This window comes from Paramormyrops kingsleyae, chromosome 19, assembly GCF_048594095.1.
Source record: "Paramormyrops kingsleyae isolate MSU_618 chromosome 19, PKINGS_0.4, whole genome shotgun sequence".
In the NCBI taxonomy this organism is placed as follows: domain Eukaryota; kingdom Metazoa; phylum Chordata; class Actinopteri; order Osteoglossiformes; family Mormyridae; genus Paramormyrops; species Paramormyrops kingsleyae.
Window position 1 is genome coordinate 26,260,725 of NC_132815.1, and position 17,531 is coordinate 26,278,255.

General features: G+C 37.8%; 2 protein-coding genes across 6 annotated transcripts; one reads left to right on the top strand and one right to left on the bottom strand.

Moving 5' to 3' along the window:
* Positions 1-726: 726 nt before the first annotated feature.
* On the bottom strand, positions 727-6,929 carry LOC140581015 (uncharacterized). 4 transcript variants are annotated; one of them, XM_072702775.1, is made up of 9 exons: positions 6,796-6,929; positions 6,409-6,542; positions 5,529-5,669; positions 5,096-5,251; positions 4,957-5,010; positions 2,791-2,860; positions 2,445-2,575; positions 1,774-1,978; positions 727-947 (listed from the first exon to the last, which is right to left on the bottom strand). In XM_072702775.1, the coding sequence occupies exons 1-9, from the start codon at positions 6,866-6,868 to the stop codon at positions 850-852; spliced, it is 1,062 nt and encodes a 353-aa protein (XP_072558876.1). In that variant the 5' UTR covers positions 6,869-6,929; the 3' UTR covers positions 727-849. The 4 variants fall into 4 exon arrangements, with proteins under 4 accessions (XP_072558876.1, XP_072558877.1, XP_072558875.1 ...); XM_072702776.1 differs by having other exon boundaries at positions 6,409-6,492; positions 6,796-6,905; XM_072702774.1 differs by having other exon boundaries at positions 6,664-6,868.
* A 98-nt stretch (positions 6,930-7,027) lies between these two features.
* LOC111839914 (uncharacterized) lies at positions 7,028-12,242 on the top strand. 2 transcript variants are annotated; one of them, XM_072702770.1, is made up of 5 exons: positions 7,028-7,156; positions 8,548-8,628; positions 8,865-9,413; positions 9,561-9,634; positions 10,239-10,369. In XM_072702770.1, the coding sequence occupies exons 1-5, from the start codon at positions 7,058-7,060 to the stop codon at positions 10,249-10,251; spliced, it is 816 nt and encodes a 271-aa protein (XP_072558871.1). In that variant the 5' UTR covers positions 7,028-7,057; the 3' UTR covers positions 10,252-10,369. The 2 variants fall into 2 exon arrangements, with proteins under 2 accessions (XP_072558871.1, XP_072558870.1); XM_072702769.1 differs by having other exon boundaries at positions 9,561-12,242.
* Positions 12,243-17,531: the final 5,289 nt, after the last annotated feature.

Genomic DNA, 17,531 nt, shown 5'->3' on the forward strand with positions numbered 1-17,531 from the left:
TTGCAACCATTCTCATTTCAGAGTAACCGTGTACGGTTGTTTACATAAAATCCTTTGCTAGAATTTAAACATTTAGATAGTTACACTTTTCTTATATTTCTCTTTTGAGGAAAACGTTTGTACAAATGTACACAGCAAAACTGACAGTGTTAATTTTTCAGTGTTAGTTGAAATCAACAAAGGTAAGTGTTATTTCAACACGTAATCTAGCAAGAGTAACACTTCAAGAATCCGTTCTTGAAAGTGTCGGCGCAGCCCTAGTGAAAAAAAAATATGCTAAGTATACTTGCAGCCAGACTAATTGTCAGTATACTTCAAGTGTGTTACTGATTAGTTAACTTGAAGTGTGCTATTTTGGAACAACTAATTTTGTGCTAAGTATATTTTAGTTGTAATTAAATTGTAGTAAAGCATAACTGTAAGTGTATTTAGTGTACTTTTATGTGCTAAATTGGAACAACTTCAAGTATACTTAGTACAATTTAAGTATATGCTGTGTAAGCTAATTGCATGCTTGATTAGTGATATTAAAGTATACTTTGATTGTATTACAAGTATATTACAAATTAATTAAGGGTGTCTTCAAAATATACACACAACACACCATAAATATATTATTTTTGAGTAAAAATATGCAAATTTTTTCCCCAATGCTGAATGCACTCGTTGTCAGGGTCATTACAATAAATAACATGTAACTTCAATAACAGACAGATACACATAATGAACAACTCAAACAGTGTTTATTTAAACCTTACAGCATTGCAAAACAGTACAAAAAGCACAATTTTAAGAACGCTGAAAGAAAACAAACATAAAATTTAAACATTTTGGAACAACACACAAACTTCAATTTCTCTTGCTGAATTGCTCATTGTTACACTTGCGCCTGATGGCCGCTCGCACATCAGATGCACTTGTGTGTGGAAACTGTGCAAGAACAGCATCTGTTAACAAAGTAAAAATAAGGTCAGAGGGCATACAACAACTTCCTTCCACTACATCAGACTGTATTAAACCCAAACTACTTAATAAAAGTACATCATGGTTAGCAGTGAGGAAATGTATCACTATGTCATCTCCATATTGCAAAGCACTATACAAATTAATTTGAATATTTTATTTTATGAATAGTCAAAAAAAAAGAGGTTAGATATTGGGGAAACAGTCCCCGATGTAAAAAAATAATAACAGAAAATACATCTGCAAGAAGTACAAAAGGTGACATTTATAGATGGATGTCTTTGGATACACCAAAATACTGGCTGACATAACTACCAGTCTCCAGAAGTACTTACAATTCATACTGTTACATATTTGTAATACAGTCACATCAATACTGTTAGTTTACAATTATACCTACAGTATGTACTTGTTCCTTAAGTAATACATTACTGAGAAGCAAAATATTTATATGTATTTAATTTCTTATATTTAATATTGAGTACTTACTTTTGTTGTATACTGTATTTAAAGGCTATTAGGGCTGGTTTAAAATACTGACTTTTCAATTGTAACCCGATTCTTATTTTGATGAACTGATGTCATTTCTTAAATCCCGATAATAAATTTTTCAGTCCAGCTGTTTTCAATTGATGAATAAACAAATCTTTGTAGTGTCCCTCTTATTCAATAAATAGCAATAAGCTTTGTGCTTTTTTTCCCTTTTGTTAAAAAAATCTCTCAAATTATTTCGATTTCATTACGAATTTCAAACTATAAATGCCACTTTGGTGTGAGAGATTGCTGTAGTGCCTTTGGAAAATTGCGGACCTGTTATGGCCTGCACTTTTTCAGCATCCAGCTGTTTTTTTGGGGGACCCCCTCTCCCAGATTTTCCTGTCAGGGTGGACTCTGCGAGCAGGTCCTTTGTGAACACCAGAACAGCCAGCTCCTGGGCAAAAATGGTCATACGAGATCTGTTCAGCCGTTGGAAGGCCCTCTTCGGAACACTCACTTCACTTCCAGCCAAGCAGTACTGTGTAAAGAGCGGGAGGGAGACAGAAAGAGAGAGCCTCAACTGACAAATTAATACATAGTTGGGAGATGTACCTATGAGGAGTAAATTTTGTTCCAGTATGAAAATAATGTGCTTAAATCAAGCTATTTTTTTTTTTAAAAAAGACTGCTAGTAGTCTGTTAGTTTCACGATGGAGTTGTATGGCAGCCGGTTAAAATTTGTGGTTACTCTTGTAACCTTACAGTGCTGAATTTCAATTTCAGTTTGTCCTGCATTTAACCTTGCCAGTTTAAACTTTCAATCAATTTTACGTTATTTAAAGTTAATTTAATGTGAAATGGACTCAATTCATTACTTACTTGCTGTTCTGACAGATGGATCACTTTAATATTGATCCATTTTACCATAAAGTTACATGGTAGAGATTCAGCATTCTAAACATCAATGAATTAACTATGGATGTTATCCCTTATTTGCAACATACCATTTCAATTTCATTGACCACAGTACTAGATGCAGATGACATTCCTGATGAGGGGGTCCCACCGGGTGAGGGAATCAAAGACCGGACACACTGCACACACTCCTTCATTAATTTAATCATTTCTGGGAGCTCTATGTGACAGTAAGGGGGGAAAAGTAAGTTAGCGTTGTTTGACTAATAAGAACATTTGTCTTGTGCATCTTTGACACTTGACAGATGGATAAAATGTAAAAGTTGGCCAGCATTACAGGAATATTGGTACTAATGTTCAGTGCAGGGCAGTCATGCCTATTGTGGGACTTTGTACTGTAATGTCAATCCCTCCAATGCCAACCTGAATACCTACCATGAAGGGATGTCATGATTTCTTCATCCATCTGGGACAGCATTTTCGGCCCAGTGTTAGCATCATTTATCTGCAAACAATGAAATACAAGCACATTTAAACTTTTTATTAAAGTCATTAATGTGTTTGTTATAATAATAAAAAATGTCAGGAAAGAAGCAGAAAAATAACAATTAATGATGCTGAAATTTAAATATTACTGTAAAACAGTTGCAGGCCTTTACACTAAGGACTTTTGCTACTGCCCTGCTCAGGCCAATGCTTCAAATTCTTACTTGGCCAGCCAAAAATTCACTGGTCCCACCAAAAATCAAAGTAATGACATAAATAAAAATAAATAGACATGCGTCATTAATTACTCACCCTCATGTCATTTCAAACCCCTAAGACTTTCGTTAATGTTCAGAATGGAAATGAAGATATTTTATTTTTATATCAGTGAACATAAACAGCTTGTTCTGCAAGTTCAAACATGCTGCAAAACACACATTGGTTACGCAGCATGTTTAATCTTCCAGAAGATGCTTGTTCTTGCACCTCATTCAGGTTCGGTTGCGCTGCTGTTTATGTTTGCTATCAATGTTTATATGTGGGTAAAAGCTAGAATTAAATCTGTTCATAAAAAGCGATCAAGCCTCTTCAGAAAACATTAAGTAAACCACTCTATTCATATGGATTAGCTTGACAGTCTCTTATGAACTTTTTGATGTGTCAAATTGTCAATTGCGTAGCTGTCAATGGAGGGACAGAAAGCTTTCACATTTCAACAAAAATATCTTAATTTAAGTTCCGAAGATGGAACTACATGAGGGTGAGGAATTAGTGACAGCAGTTTATATTTTTGGTGAACTAAACCTTAAATAGTGCAAGGTTTCTAAGATGAATTACAATGATAAAAAAAGATAGGGTTGTGCAAGTAATTGAATTAGTTTTGAATTCGCCTGCAAGCAATCATGAAAAATTACAGATGAAATTAAAGAATTAGTTGTGCTGCAATCATTCAAATAATGTAACAAAAGTGAAAAGAGCACATTAAACTGTGGACAGAATCCGTGCATTCAGTCTTAAAATGACAGCCATTCGCTGCAGTCTGCATTTTCTACAAAACAAAGGAAACATTTCAGTTGGACATAAATATTAAAAGGTAAGATCGTGTTTAAATCAGGATATTATTATTTTTACATTTACACACCTGTGCATGACACATAGAATAATAATAATAAACATAAAAATTCATTACGTTTACATTAAGCTTTCATTGACAACCAAAGCGCTTTACATATGAAAGGGAGGAATTTCCAGAACCAACACCAATGTGCAGCATCCATCAGGATGATGCAACGGCAGCCATATTATGCCAGAACGGCCACCACACACCAGCTTATTGGTGGAGAGAAGATGGAGTGATGAAGACAATCAGTATATATGGGGATGATTAGGAGGCCATGATGATGAACAGAGGCCAATGGGCTAATTTGGGCAGAATGAGTAAAGAAAACATACTTGGGGTGCAGAGATGTTCTTCTTAGGAAAAGAACTGACAAATTTGAATGGCATTTAAAAATTTCATCTGACAGTTATCTTTTCAGCTGCAATACATTATATATATTTAGTCCAGTACTGACAAATATGTGTCTCCCCTGTGTCATGATACGTATTGTGACTTTGTTGCCGATACACAGCCCCATTGTTTCCTTAAGGCATAATTGATTGTGTGGATTACTTGCCAAGACAAGCATTTCAACATAAATTTGTGTGTATTTGTCCATTCAAGCAAAAGAAGATGTGTGAAAGAGAACTCAATTTGGCATTTGCGAGCTTGCTGAGACCTAGCTTTATGTACATGCCTCAGATATGTGCGCAAAGAACACATCTCACACATTGGAACTACCTAATTGAGTTCTCTTTTGTATCCTCTTGCACTTGAATGTTTAAACACACAAAAGAGCAGTAACTTTGTAAAATTAATTCAATAAGAAGAATTTTCACTTCAGTTATAATAAGACAGTTGTGTCATTATTCAGCACAATTCTTTTCAAGTTTTGCTCATCCAATAGTGTTACAGCAGTCAAATCAACAATATTGCTAAATTGTCCCTGCCAAGGGAGCACAAACCCCATCAGGTGACAGAAATGGATAAAAAACCTTTGGAGAAAGTCAACTTGCCTTTCTCTTGGTTGAGGTTAGACCACACTCTTCATCTGAGTCATTGGCCTGAAACTTAGAAAAAATGATAAGAGATTTGTGAAAATCAAGAGAGACACAATTTGTGTACAGGAGAGTACATAGATAACAGATAACTTACCATTTCAGGACTCCCTATGTTTGTAGCATCATCAGAACTGGTGTGATGATCTGGATGGAGTGGGCTTGCTATGTTTGTGGCCTCATCAGAACTGATGTGATGATTGGAAGTGAATGCCAGGGGTCTGCCAGCCTTCTTAGTTTTTGCTTGCTTTACCTGGACAAAAAATGTTAATAAAGGAAAAAATAAAGAAAAACACCAAACAAAAATAAAACAGGATGCTAGGTTCACAAGTGGTGGGTGGGGAGAGACTCCTGATATGATTTTAAAGCACGTTGGGTGTAAATTAGTACATATTAAAGTGCTATGCTATATAAATGCTTCATTTATTCTGATTGAATTAAGTACAGTTCATTTTTTTTGTCAGGTCCTGTTTATAAATCATTCAAACTATAAAAATGTACCAAATCCTCAATAAGACAGTATGCATTACATTTTGAAGACATTGTGGAACTTCATCCTCAGAGCTGGTTTGTTGATCTTGTGTGTCTAGGGCCCTGCTCTGAGAAAGGGAATTCTTCAGTTTTTGTAATATCTGGTCTCTGGCTATCTCTCTGATCTTGGTTTGCTTTGCCTGAAAAAAAAAATGTAGGAGGGTAATAAATTTAAAAAAATGTTAACATCTTCACAATGTCACATTCATGCTGATATACTGAAATTTGATGCAGGTTTTTTTCTGATTAGAAAATATTTTGGCAGCAGGAACAATGAATATTTGTCTGGCCAAAGCTTTATTTGATCATTTATTGTAATATCTGAGATTACTGCTTTGCTGGAGATGGCAGCATGACACACTTTATTTATAAGCTTAATGTGATTAGAACAGTGTGAATAAAAATGCTGCATGTATTTCATGAAACTCATAACTTCTTGTTCTTTGGCTTTTTATGAAATGGCCTTCCAATTAAAAAATAATGTATTTTTTGTATACTGTAATTTTTTCCCATTACTTGTAAAAGTCTTACTTGTGGACCTTATGCATGAGAGAGGTCTCTATAGCTTCGACTATGAATGAAACATCTTATTTGAGTACAAATAGAGAAAAACAAAGTGACGTTACTACTCTTCATGAAAGACGTTTAAAAACGCACATGAGAATCCATATGTTTTTTTTCCCAAATGAGCACAATTGTGGACTACTTGAGGTACAGAGTTTAGTTAGGGACTTGCGAAGGATGCGTAGATAGGCTCATATTTAATATTACATGCATGGAATCAATTTTCATTTAGCATATCTTCTGGCAAATTAAGAAATTACTCTCACTATGAGAGCAAACTGTCAATATTACATAAAGACCTATGTATCCACTCACCAGCCTGGCTTTTTTAGCCTCCACCTCGTTGGTGTACAACATTTTCTTTTTGACGTGAACACCCTTGCTTTCATTCCATATGTCCTTTCCCAAAAGAAACAGGTTTTTCTTTATGACGAGGTCTTTGAACGAATCTGATAACAAGTGTACAAAAAGTTTAGCACAAAATTTTTTTACACATGCTACCAAAAAAAGCGACACAATAGCGCAATGAAACACTTAAAAGTGTATAACAGAAATAAAAAACAGACAGACCTCCAAAAAGCAGGACTTTTGCAGGCACCGTCTTCTCTGGTTCTTTACGTGTAGGCCACTTTATTTCTAGCCAATTATCGTCTCCGTCAAGGTCAGGTTTCGACGTAACTTGACTAAGCTGGTCTATATTACCTAGAAGGATTGATGTACTCTCCACTTTTAATGACTTATCAAATAAGTAATAAACTGCAAATTGGAACGGCATCGCGTCTTCGTAACGTCTCCTGCTGCTGACCTTCGCGTAGCGCGGGAGCAACGAGCGACGTGAACACCATCTGCTGCTCTGATTGGCTGAATGCACTAAGACACTTGATTGGTCACATACCTTTGGCGCCGATTTTCTGAAAATCAAAGCTGCAGAATCCAGAAGACTAGAGAATAACCTGAAATCATCATGGCATCAAAACGACAGTACAAGACATTTTTGAATTCCGACGGGACTCAACCAGATACACCCAGAACTTCAAAATACAGAAAACTTCAACAGAAACAGGTAAACAAAATTTTTTTTTTTCCATTGCAGTATCGTCCTGAGACCCAGAAAAGTTTATCATTATTTTTTTTTTAATGTAGTACTTTTTTCCATATCATTACATTGTTTACAACATAAAAAACAAATGTAAAAGAGACCACATTATTCATGTTGTGTTTACTGAACTGGACACCAGGAATTATTTTATTTTTTATTTGTTTTGATCACCTATCAGTTTGTAGGTTTCAATGTTTTTTTTTTTTTTGTATTATTATTTATTTTATTTGTTTTTTTTTTTTTTTAGAATACTTTGTATAAAACTGATTATTATTAATGCTATGAAAGACATAACGGAATGACTTGATATACTATTTTAATGTATGCAATATGTGGGCAAAATGGTATAAATGGGCAGACCCATTTAATAAAATGTATCTAATTTGCATATTATTGTGTTCTTGGGGCAACATGTAATTAAACATTAAGTTTAATATTGGGAGTAATAATTTCCAACATTTTCAAAAGAATATGCAATATTTCATAGGAATATTGATATATAATTACTTTCCCTATTCACTTGTTGTGTCCTCCCAAACTGCTGGGTTAACATGATTTACATCCTGCATAAACTGCTAAGACTAGTCTTATTAGTTAGTCATCACATTTTTTTCTATGTTCATAATTGTTTTAAGTCAGTTACATAAAACCAGAGATTAGTCTAATTTGATGATATAAGGTTACACTGATTGCCCAACCAATAATTGGTCATACTATCACTTAAGACACTGTCTTAACATAATGGCTAAATTTGTTTATGCAATTGGCCTCTGGTGTCCTCTACAGTGGCCCTGTTTTGTAACAGAAAGTCATATTTGGATTAAATGCTCCACAACATTTTCTGAGATGTTGATTTATGACAAACAGTTTGAAAATGAGTCCGATTTAAATGATAATTAAAAAATATTGTTATATTTCTACAAGAGTGCTTCATTTAATCATTAAATTAATTCAGTCATTTTTAAAGACCAAGGAAAAGTTTTTGTCATGCTTAAACTTTCAAACATTTGCTATCTTTGAAAGTACCCAAATGTGCTCTTTACAGGACATCCTCTTGTCCTGTAAAACTGTTGCATGTGTGGTGTCAGAGAAATGCAGTAAAATATAATGTCTACTACAGTGGACAAAAGTGTATTCCTGGGTCCCAGGAGGATATTGTTATTTAATATTTTTGGTGTAATATTTTACTTTTGTGTACAAAAATACACTTTTGCTTAGACAGAAGATGAATGGATTTAAAATGTTTACTGTAGATCACTGTACTTCAACAATGTTAAACAGGAGACATCACAAGTACTGAACTATTAGATAGCGGTTACTTTAAGTTACTTACTTTGTTTGTTCTGTATCCACAGACGAAATTGTTATACAAGAGATATCTTTATACATCTCCAATTTCCCAGACAACTGCTTACAGAAGAAAAATTTACAAAAAGGTATGTAAATGTGAAAAACAATATTATGTATTAAAAATAAATCATGATAACCAAAATGTTCAACAAGACATTTGTGTTTGGATGGGCCTCACACAGCTTCTATGCCCCAGACTGTGTTGGTGGACTGTTTATTGATATTTTGATTTCATTACATTTAGACTGTATTGAAATACTGCTGTTTTGTTTTGAATTCGCTTTGTGAAGCTGCACTTACCTTTGGTGTACATTTGTTTCAGATTCATCTTCCAAATCCTACTGAAGAGAACAGTGAACTTGAAAGCAACAAAGAAAGTGAACAAGAGGAGAGACAGAAAGATGATGTAAATGCAAATGAGGAAGGAGAGGAAGACGATGGAAATATAATTAAGGAAGGAGAAGAAGATGATGGAAATGGACAAGAGGACAGAGAGGAAGATGATGGAAGTGGAAATAAGGAAGGTGAGGAAGATGACGGAGATGGACAAGATGACAGAGAGGAAGATGATGGAAGTGGACAAGAGGACAGAGAGGAAGATGATGGAAGTGGACATGAGGAAGGAGAGGAAGATGATGGAAGTGGACATGAGGAAGGAGAGGAAGATGATGGAAGTGGACATGAGGAAGGAGAGGAAGATGATGGAAGTGGACAAGAGGAAGTTGAGGAAGAAGGGGGAAATGAGCAAGAGGACAGAGACATAGAAGATGGAAGTGAACAAGAGGACAGAGAAGAAGAAAATGGAAGTAGACAAGGAGAGATACCCAGAAAAGAGAGGAGCCAAGGAAATGAAGATTCAAACCAAAGGAAGGTACGTACAGTAGAGAACAATCTTGTTAATTTATGTTGACTCTTTAAGCCACCTGTCTTAAAAGGACAACACTGTTAGTAATATTTCTGCTTGTGTTTTATATTGTTTTGTAGTAGTTAATGTGATCAGCCTTGTCTTTTTACACAGAAACAACATGAAGATGATCCTGTATACCCTGGTGCTCCTCTCACAAAGGGACAGAGTCTGCTGTTACTCATGTCGTATGTACTGCGCCACAATTTGACAGAAGTAGCTCTTCAGGATCTTCTAACTATGTTCAATGAACATTTCCCTGGCTTGGTGCCAGCAACTTCATATCTTTTCCATAAAGCATATGGACAATTTGGCCAGTATGTGCCACATTTTTATTGTATCAACTGTGACAGCTACTTGGGAGCTACTGAGACAGCACCACAAAACTGTACGTCTTGTAAAGCTGAATTTGACACAGAGAAAAACCTAAGGGCTGGATCTTACTTTCTTGCACTTAGTCTATCAGCCCAAATAATTGATATTTTGGAAAAAACGGAGATTTGTTTGAATAAAAGGGAATCAATTCCAGGCATTGTTTCTGATATTCAGTGTGGGGCAGAATATCAAAAGATCAAGCAGAGTGGACAAATGGGGCCTGATGACATATCAATCATATGGAATTGTGATGGAATTCCAGTTTTTAAAAGTAATAATGTTCAGATATGGCCAATCCAGTGTCAAATCATTGAGCTGTCACCAAAAGATCGTGAAAGGAACATATGCGTACCATGCTTATGGGTTGGTAATAGCAAGCCAAATATGATAACATTTTTAACTGCTTTTGTGTCACAGCTCAAGGAACTAGAACACATTGGAATCCAATGGAGGGACTCTGAAAATGTAGAGCATACAAGCAAGGTTCATTCACTCCTCTGCTCTTCTGATTCGATTGCCCGGCCCCTCCTGAGAAACACCAAGCAGTTTAATGGAAAATATGGGTGTGACTTTTGCCTCCACTACGGTGGTGGCCCATATACTTGGGAAACACCAGAACCACCTTTAAGGACAGAGAAAGATCATTTCCGGCATGCTATGCTGGCAACACCTGCTCAACCAGTAATGGGTGTAAAAGGACCATCACCTTTGATGGAACTTGAGAGCTTTAACATGATCACAGGATTCGTCCCAGAGTACCAGCACAGTGTCTGCCTTGGTGTTACTAAACAGATAACATCACTGTGGCTGGACAGTAAGCACCATAAGGAAGACTGGTACTTGGGCTCAAACATCAGTGACATAGACCAGGGACTCATGTCCATTAACCCACCTTTGGAAGTCACAAGGTCCCCAAGATCAGTGAAAGAGAGAAAATTCTGGAAAGCTTCTGAATGGAGGTCATTTTTGTTGTTTTATGCTTTGCCTATTTTGAGTGGTATTTTGAAAAAGAAGTACTGGAATCATCTTTTTTTATTAGTTTTTTCAATGCACACTCTTCTTCATGATGCCATCAAAGCAAACCATGTGGATATGGCAGAACAAGCTCTTCGAAAGTTTGTGTGCAACTTTGAGAAACTTTATGGTGCTAGTAATGTTTCTTTCAATGTGCATTTGTTGGTGCACTTAGCAGCAAGTGTGCGCAACTGGGGACCACTGTGGGCAACATCCACATTTCCATTTGAATCGTTTAATGGAACATTGCTTAAGTTTTGCAACGGAACAACACATGTGCTTGATCAGGTAGTTAAGAGATTCCTTAGGTGGAGGGCTCTCTCAGCAAAAGCAGGCACTACAATGGGAAATGCAAATGAAAACATACAAAAATTATTTGACAAACTCCAATGTAGATCTGGCTTAACACAGAAGTCAAAGAAGTTTCAAGACAATGTCAGAGGTTTTGGTTGCCCGAAGAAAAGTACCACATCTGTGCTGCAGAGGATGGCTATTGAAGACTTTACTGGTGACACAGTTAATTCGGGTTTATTTTATGACCGTTTCACTTGTAGCAGTGTGCTTTATCATTCCTGCAATAACACGACTCTGAAAAAGAGAAACAATTCAGTTGTACAGTTAAGTGACGGAACATTCTGTGAAATTATGACCCTGGTGGATTTAACGCGTGAGGATGGGGCATCATCTGCATCCACCAGCAACAGATTCTGTGTTTTAGTTAAAGAGCTTGCCAAGAGTGGAGGAAAGTTGTATAGAGATGTTCAGCTGAATATATCCTCAACATTTATATATGAAGTGTCTCACACCAATAATGTGTTTGCTGTCGCTCCTCAATCACTCAAACGTAAATGTGTAATGATTAGGTCTAAGGACAAACTGTATGTCATTCCACTTCCAAACAACATTGAAAGAGACTAAAAAAGACTAGAAAGAGACCAAAAGAGACTACAAACTGACTCCTGGGGAACTACTTCTGCAGCTTTACAGATATCAGTGCCAATTGTTGTTTTTCAGATTTATTTCCTAAAATCAATAATGATATGTTGAACACTGATTATGATATAATCTGTTAAGACAGAGTTTGAGTGAAATTCAATTTTTTGGCCATGCAATAGTGTTTACTTGGCTGTACTTGTGACATCACAAACTAGTAGCTGAACGTCCTGTCCAGTAGAACAATTTTTCTTGTGTTCGTATGGTGTGCTGTTGGTATAAAATTATAAATGCATTGATATACATGGACCTCTCTGTGACATTGTATAAATTTATTAAAATACTTAAATCACAATTACAAGAGTAGCCTTTTGTATGCATACACTTCATTTAATAATGTTTTAAATGGGCTTTAAATGCATGTATCATATGTTTTATTACTTTCCGTTGCAAGCATGAAGAAGTACACTTAAAAATTACTCCAAAATTTAACTTAAAGCATACTAACAAGTTCTTTAATAATGTACTTTAAAAGTATACTTTCAATGCATTGTTACATTTCAGCACACAGTTAAAAATAATACTAAAATATATTTACATAAGGCGCAAATAAATACACTTTTAAAAACAAACAAAACTACATTTCAAGTATATTTTTAGAAAATATACTAAATTACAATTATTTTAAAGTGTGTTAAAAGTTGTATTGTGAAAATAGGTAAAAGCATGGTGGTAATACACTTTTTATATATTTAAAGAAAGTACAGTTTTTGGTTAGTATATTTGCAATGTACTATTGAAACAGGAAATATATTACAAATACAATAAAGTATACTTTTTTTTCACTAGGGAGATATTGGTCGTTTATTAACTTTTACACGGTCAGTGTTAAATTGACCACACCTCCGTTTCCGGTGAAGAATTCATCTCCGTAAAGAAACTTTCTTCCTTACTTCCATTCAAACGAGGTGAGTTATATAATTCCTTTACGTGTTCTAGAATGATTTTGAGTGAATTTTACTTTTCGGGTGTAGTTATTGGATAAAAGTTACGATGTGTTATAGAAATTTTGATTCCTCCATGGTGTCACGTAGGGAGAGGGAAGGAGACCAGGATCCAGGAGTGCGGGGAGGCAAGCGTTTAATTCGATTGAACAGGAGTTGTTCAGATGGAGCCGTAAGCTCCGTAAGGGGAAACGGGGCGAAGCCCGATCTCCGGGGAGCTCGGGAGATGGCGAGTAGGCAGATCAATCCGGAGGCGGCGAGCAGAAAGAATGGTCGAAGTCCGTAAGCTGAGGTCGAAATCCGAAGTGTCAGTCCGATACACTCACGCGGGACGGGGAGACAGGAGGGATGGTCGACGAGGAAAGCCGGGCTCAGCGGGACGGACGGATCAAGGACGGGAGCTGGGCTGAGGAGGTAAGAGGTGGGAGTTAAGGGGCGCACACAAGGAGGACAGGCAAGGAATGGGAGTAGTGGGAGACGGAAGACAGAAATACGCTTGGTAAGGCTAATCATGAGCTCAATACTTCGCGACTTGGACGAGCTCCACTTTGCCCTTATGTAGGGGCGGTAAGTGACCTGGCGCTGTCCGCCCATGTCGGGTCCGCCCCCGTGGGCGTGACACATGGCGCCAATTTTATATATTGTATGCATTCATGCACTGCTAGCACATGACTCTAACGGGCGGGAAAACTACGCCCTGGAGAGCTCTTATGAAATTACCCTAATCAAAAAGTCCTTTTAATTAATTCCAATTAAAAAATCTATTTTGGAACCAATCCTATAGGATTTTATCCTGTCCTATAAAATTCTGTAGGACTGCATAGATTTGTCCTTTATCCTATAGGAATTCTATAAGATTCAATATAATTGTATCCTTTGTCTTACAGGATAAAATCCTGTGTAGAATCCTATAGGTTACATCCTATCGGTTAATAAAAACTAAATCATGTGATCATGTCATTTTGGTTATAATCGAATTAAATTTGCTTTGTCCTATAGGCCTCAGGTGGAACGACAATTAGTACTAGGTTTTGGGTCTCAGGCTCCCACGGCCTAGAAGCTATTGAAAGAAAAGGCCTAATTTTAGAAGAAAAAAAATCATATCAAGTAAACAAAGGCTTAAACTTGAATGAAAGTTGCTGTGTCCTATAGGCCTCAGGTCGTACTAAAATTGGTACTATGTTTTGGGTCATAGGCTCCAACGGGCTAGGAGCTATTGGAAAAAAAGGCCTAATTTTAGATAGGGCTGCACGATTTGGGGAAAATATCAAATCGTGATTTTTCTGACAGAAATTGCGATTACTGTTGTGCACCCACCTTATTACTAAATTAGGCGAAGCGCTCTGAATTAAATCAGGACATAAAGCTCGGTCTTTCTCTTGCTTTATTGAACACTCCCAAACTCCAACCCGCCACTCAACGGGCCCCGCCCCGGACAACCCCATCCGGTTCAAACGTCATCACATTAAGACATAACCATATATCAGTACGACATCCCCCTTTTCCTTAAATTCAAACTTTAGTCTTTATAACTTTGTTCCTTTGTTTTTTTTTTCCAACATTGAACATTCTTTCTTGTCTTACTTTCTAACAATTGTATTTTCTAACTGGCTCACCACACGTATCTTTTTATTTATTTATTTTTTTACATACATGTCGACGTACACATTTGAACTTGCAACTTTAAACTTGCCCGTTACCTTAACGTATTATAATTTATTTCACCACAAAATCACGAAACCTCTCTGGTATCTTTTTAGCCCTCTGTGGCCTACTCGATCTCTCTGGTCCCTGGGAGCCCTCTTGTGGTGTTGGAGTGAAGGTGTCAGTCTTTGCTGGTGTTTCACCTTCCTCCCGTTCAGGTATAATGTTTCGTTCGTAGTGTCCTTCTCTTGTCTCGTTTGTCTCGTATTTCTTCACATGTGTTGTATTCCTGTGATAGCGAGCTCCTGTTGGTGATTCAATAATGACTTGGTTTCCAGTTCGGCTTACAACTTTGTGTGGTGTTGCGTTGAATGGTGTTGTAAACTTGCCCCCTTTGTCTTGTTGAACCAGCACTGTGTCTCCTGTGTCCACTTTCGAATACTCGGCACCCCTTCGTTCATCAGCATAAATCTTTGATTTTCCTTTTTGTTCAGCATCTCTATCACGCACATCCAACTCCATTGTTTTTGCCTCACTGATGTTCGGTAACTTTCCTCTCATTTCGCGGTTGAACAGGAGTTCTGCTGGACTTTTGCCCGTGGTTGGATGTTCAATACGGCGATACACTGTTACATATTTTCTTAGCTCTCGCTTCCAGTCAAGTCCTTCGGCTTGTGCGATCCTGATTCTTTTCATTAATGATGCATTTTGACGTTCCACTTCTCCATTAGCTTGAGCCCATTTTGGTGTAGTTCTTACATGTTTGATTCCATTAGTTTCACAATATTCTCTGAACAGCTCAGATTTGAATTGTGGGCCGTTATCAGATTTGATGGTAACTGGTAGCCCATGCCTGCTAAATATACAGTCAATAGAGTCAATGACTTTTTCAGCAGTTGTAGATGACATTACATCGTACTCATAGTACCGACTGTAGTAATCTATCAGTACAAGTATTGAGTGGTTTGAAGGTAGCGGTCCCAGTAAGTCTACCGCCACATCTCGCCATGGTCCGTCCGGTAAAAGTGTGTTTCTCAGTGGTTCAGGTGGATCTGGTCTGGCTACTATTTGACATCCGTGACAAGCTTTACAAAATTTTTCTGCAGCTTTGTCCATCCCTGGCCACCAAACTTTCGTTCTAAGATGCTGTTTGGTTCCAACAATTCCCAGATGTCCTTCATGAGCTAGGGACAGTGCTTGAGCTCTGAGGTTTTCTGGCAACACCATGCGAGTTCCCCGCAAAACTATATAGCCGATGACGCACAGTTCATTTGCAATGGGTGCATATGCTTTGCATTTTTCAAAGTGTCCGTTTTCAATAGCTCTTCGCACTTCTGTTAATTCTGAGTCTGTAGCAGAAGCTTCTTCAACCTCTCTTGTTGTGAGTGCTTTTGGAGTAGCACTAACTGCAACAAATCTCACATATTCTTCAGATTTATGCTTATGTATCTCTTTTGATATGGTGTCAGACAGTAGCCTTGACAGTGAATCCGCAATGTTTTGTTTTCCTGCAATGTGCACTATTTTAAAGTCATACGGTTGCAGTCTGAGAACCCATCTTTCTATGCGTGCACAAGGTTTAGATCTCTGGCTATATATGACCTCTAATGGTTTGTGGTGATTCAATAATGACTCTGTCCCTGACCTCTGTCCCTGACTCTGAGACTGCTACGTCATTTCCGCTGTTTCCTGCGTGAGCGAAACTGGTTGCTACCGCGCGAACTTTAAAACTATAGATATCACCTAAATAATAATTAGAATTAAGTCATCGGAAAAAATAAAAATCCTTACAAGCTTAATAGTCTTCTGATAATTCTCCAAACCCCTACGGATTAATCACCTTCGCAAGCACCGACCCACGATCTCCATTCAATCAAAAAGGTGCTTCCAGCTTTAGAACTTACCGTTTCACGTAAGTACAACATCATGTCTCCTGTTCCGTGTTCTGAGTGCAATATGTTTAGTTATTCTTCTCCGGTTATTAGCGGTACGTTTACCTGTGAGAAGTGTCAGTTAGTAGCTAGGCTGACGGAGAAGATTGTAGTTTTAGAGGGACGTATCCGGACGTTACGGGACATTCAGGAAACGGAGAGTTTTATTGATTCAGTGTTAGCGGCTCCGGATACGTCCGCCATAGGTATTCAGTCTCCCCCCGCTCCGGCAGCAGAGCCTACGCAGCAAGGCGAGTGGGTGACGACCCGGCGGCATAGTCGTAAATCCAACCAAAATTCACACCGGCACCATTCGCCCATTCGCGTTTCCAACAGGTTCTCCCCACTCAGTGAAACTCCCGCTGAGACACCTGTTGAAAGTGCTCTAGTAATGGGCGACTCTATTCTAAGAAACGTGAGAGTAGCGACTCCAGCGACCATAGTTAATTGTCTCCCTGGTGCCAGAGCGACCGACATCTCGGCAAACTTAAAAGTGCTGGCTAAAAGTAAACGTAAATACTCTAACATTATTATCCACGTCGGCACTAATGATGTCCGATTGAGGCAATCGGAGATCACGAAATCAAATTTTATAGAGGTGTGCAACCTTGCGAAGAAGATGTGTGTGTCAGTAACGTGCTCTGGCCCTATCCCTGCTAGACGTGGCGATGAAATGTACAGCAGATTATCGTCGCTACATCGCTGGCTGTCGGAATGGTGCCCGATAAATGGTGTGGGTTATATTGACAACTGGCGGATGTTTTGGGGTAGGCCTGGGCTTTTGAAGAGGGACGGTATTCACCCCTCGCGGGCTGGTGCTGACCTCTTGTCTAAAAGCATAGCTCATAGTCTCCAGACAAATCGCTGACTAACTAGAGCCAAGCCCAGGCGGCAGGCAAACCGGCATAACCGACCGCCTGCTAGTCGCCTAGAGTCGTCACCTAGGGTTCATTTTATTGAGACTGTGTCTGTTCCCCGCGTTTTTAATCATGGAAGCCGATTCCACCGTAGTGTGTGCCATAATAACTTAATAAAAATTACAATGAATCCGTTACTAGAAAACAGCTGTGATGCAGGGCTTAAACTTAAACTTGGACTTATGAATGTAAGATCACTGGCTCCTAAGGCACTATTAATAAATGAAATAATTACTGATTTTAGTCTTGGTGCCATATGCCTCACGG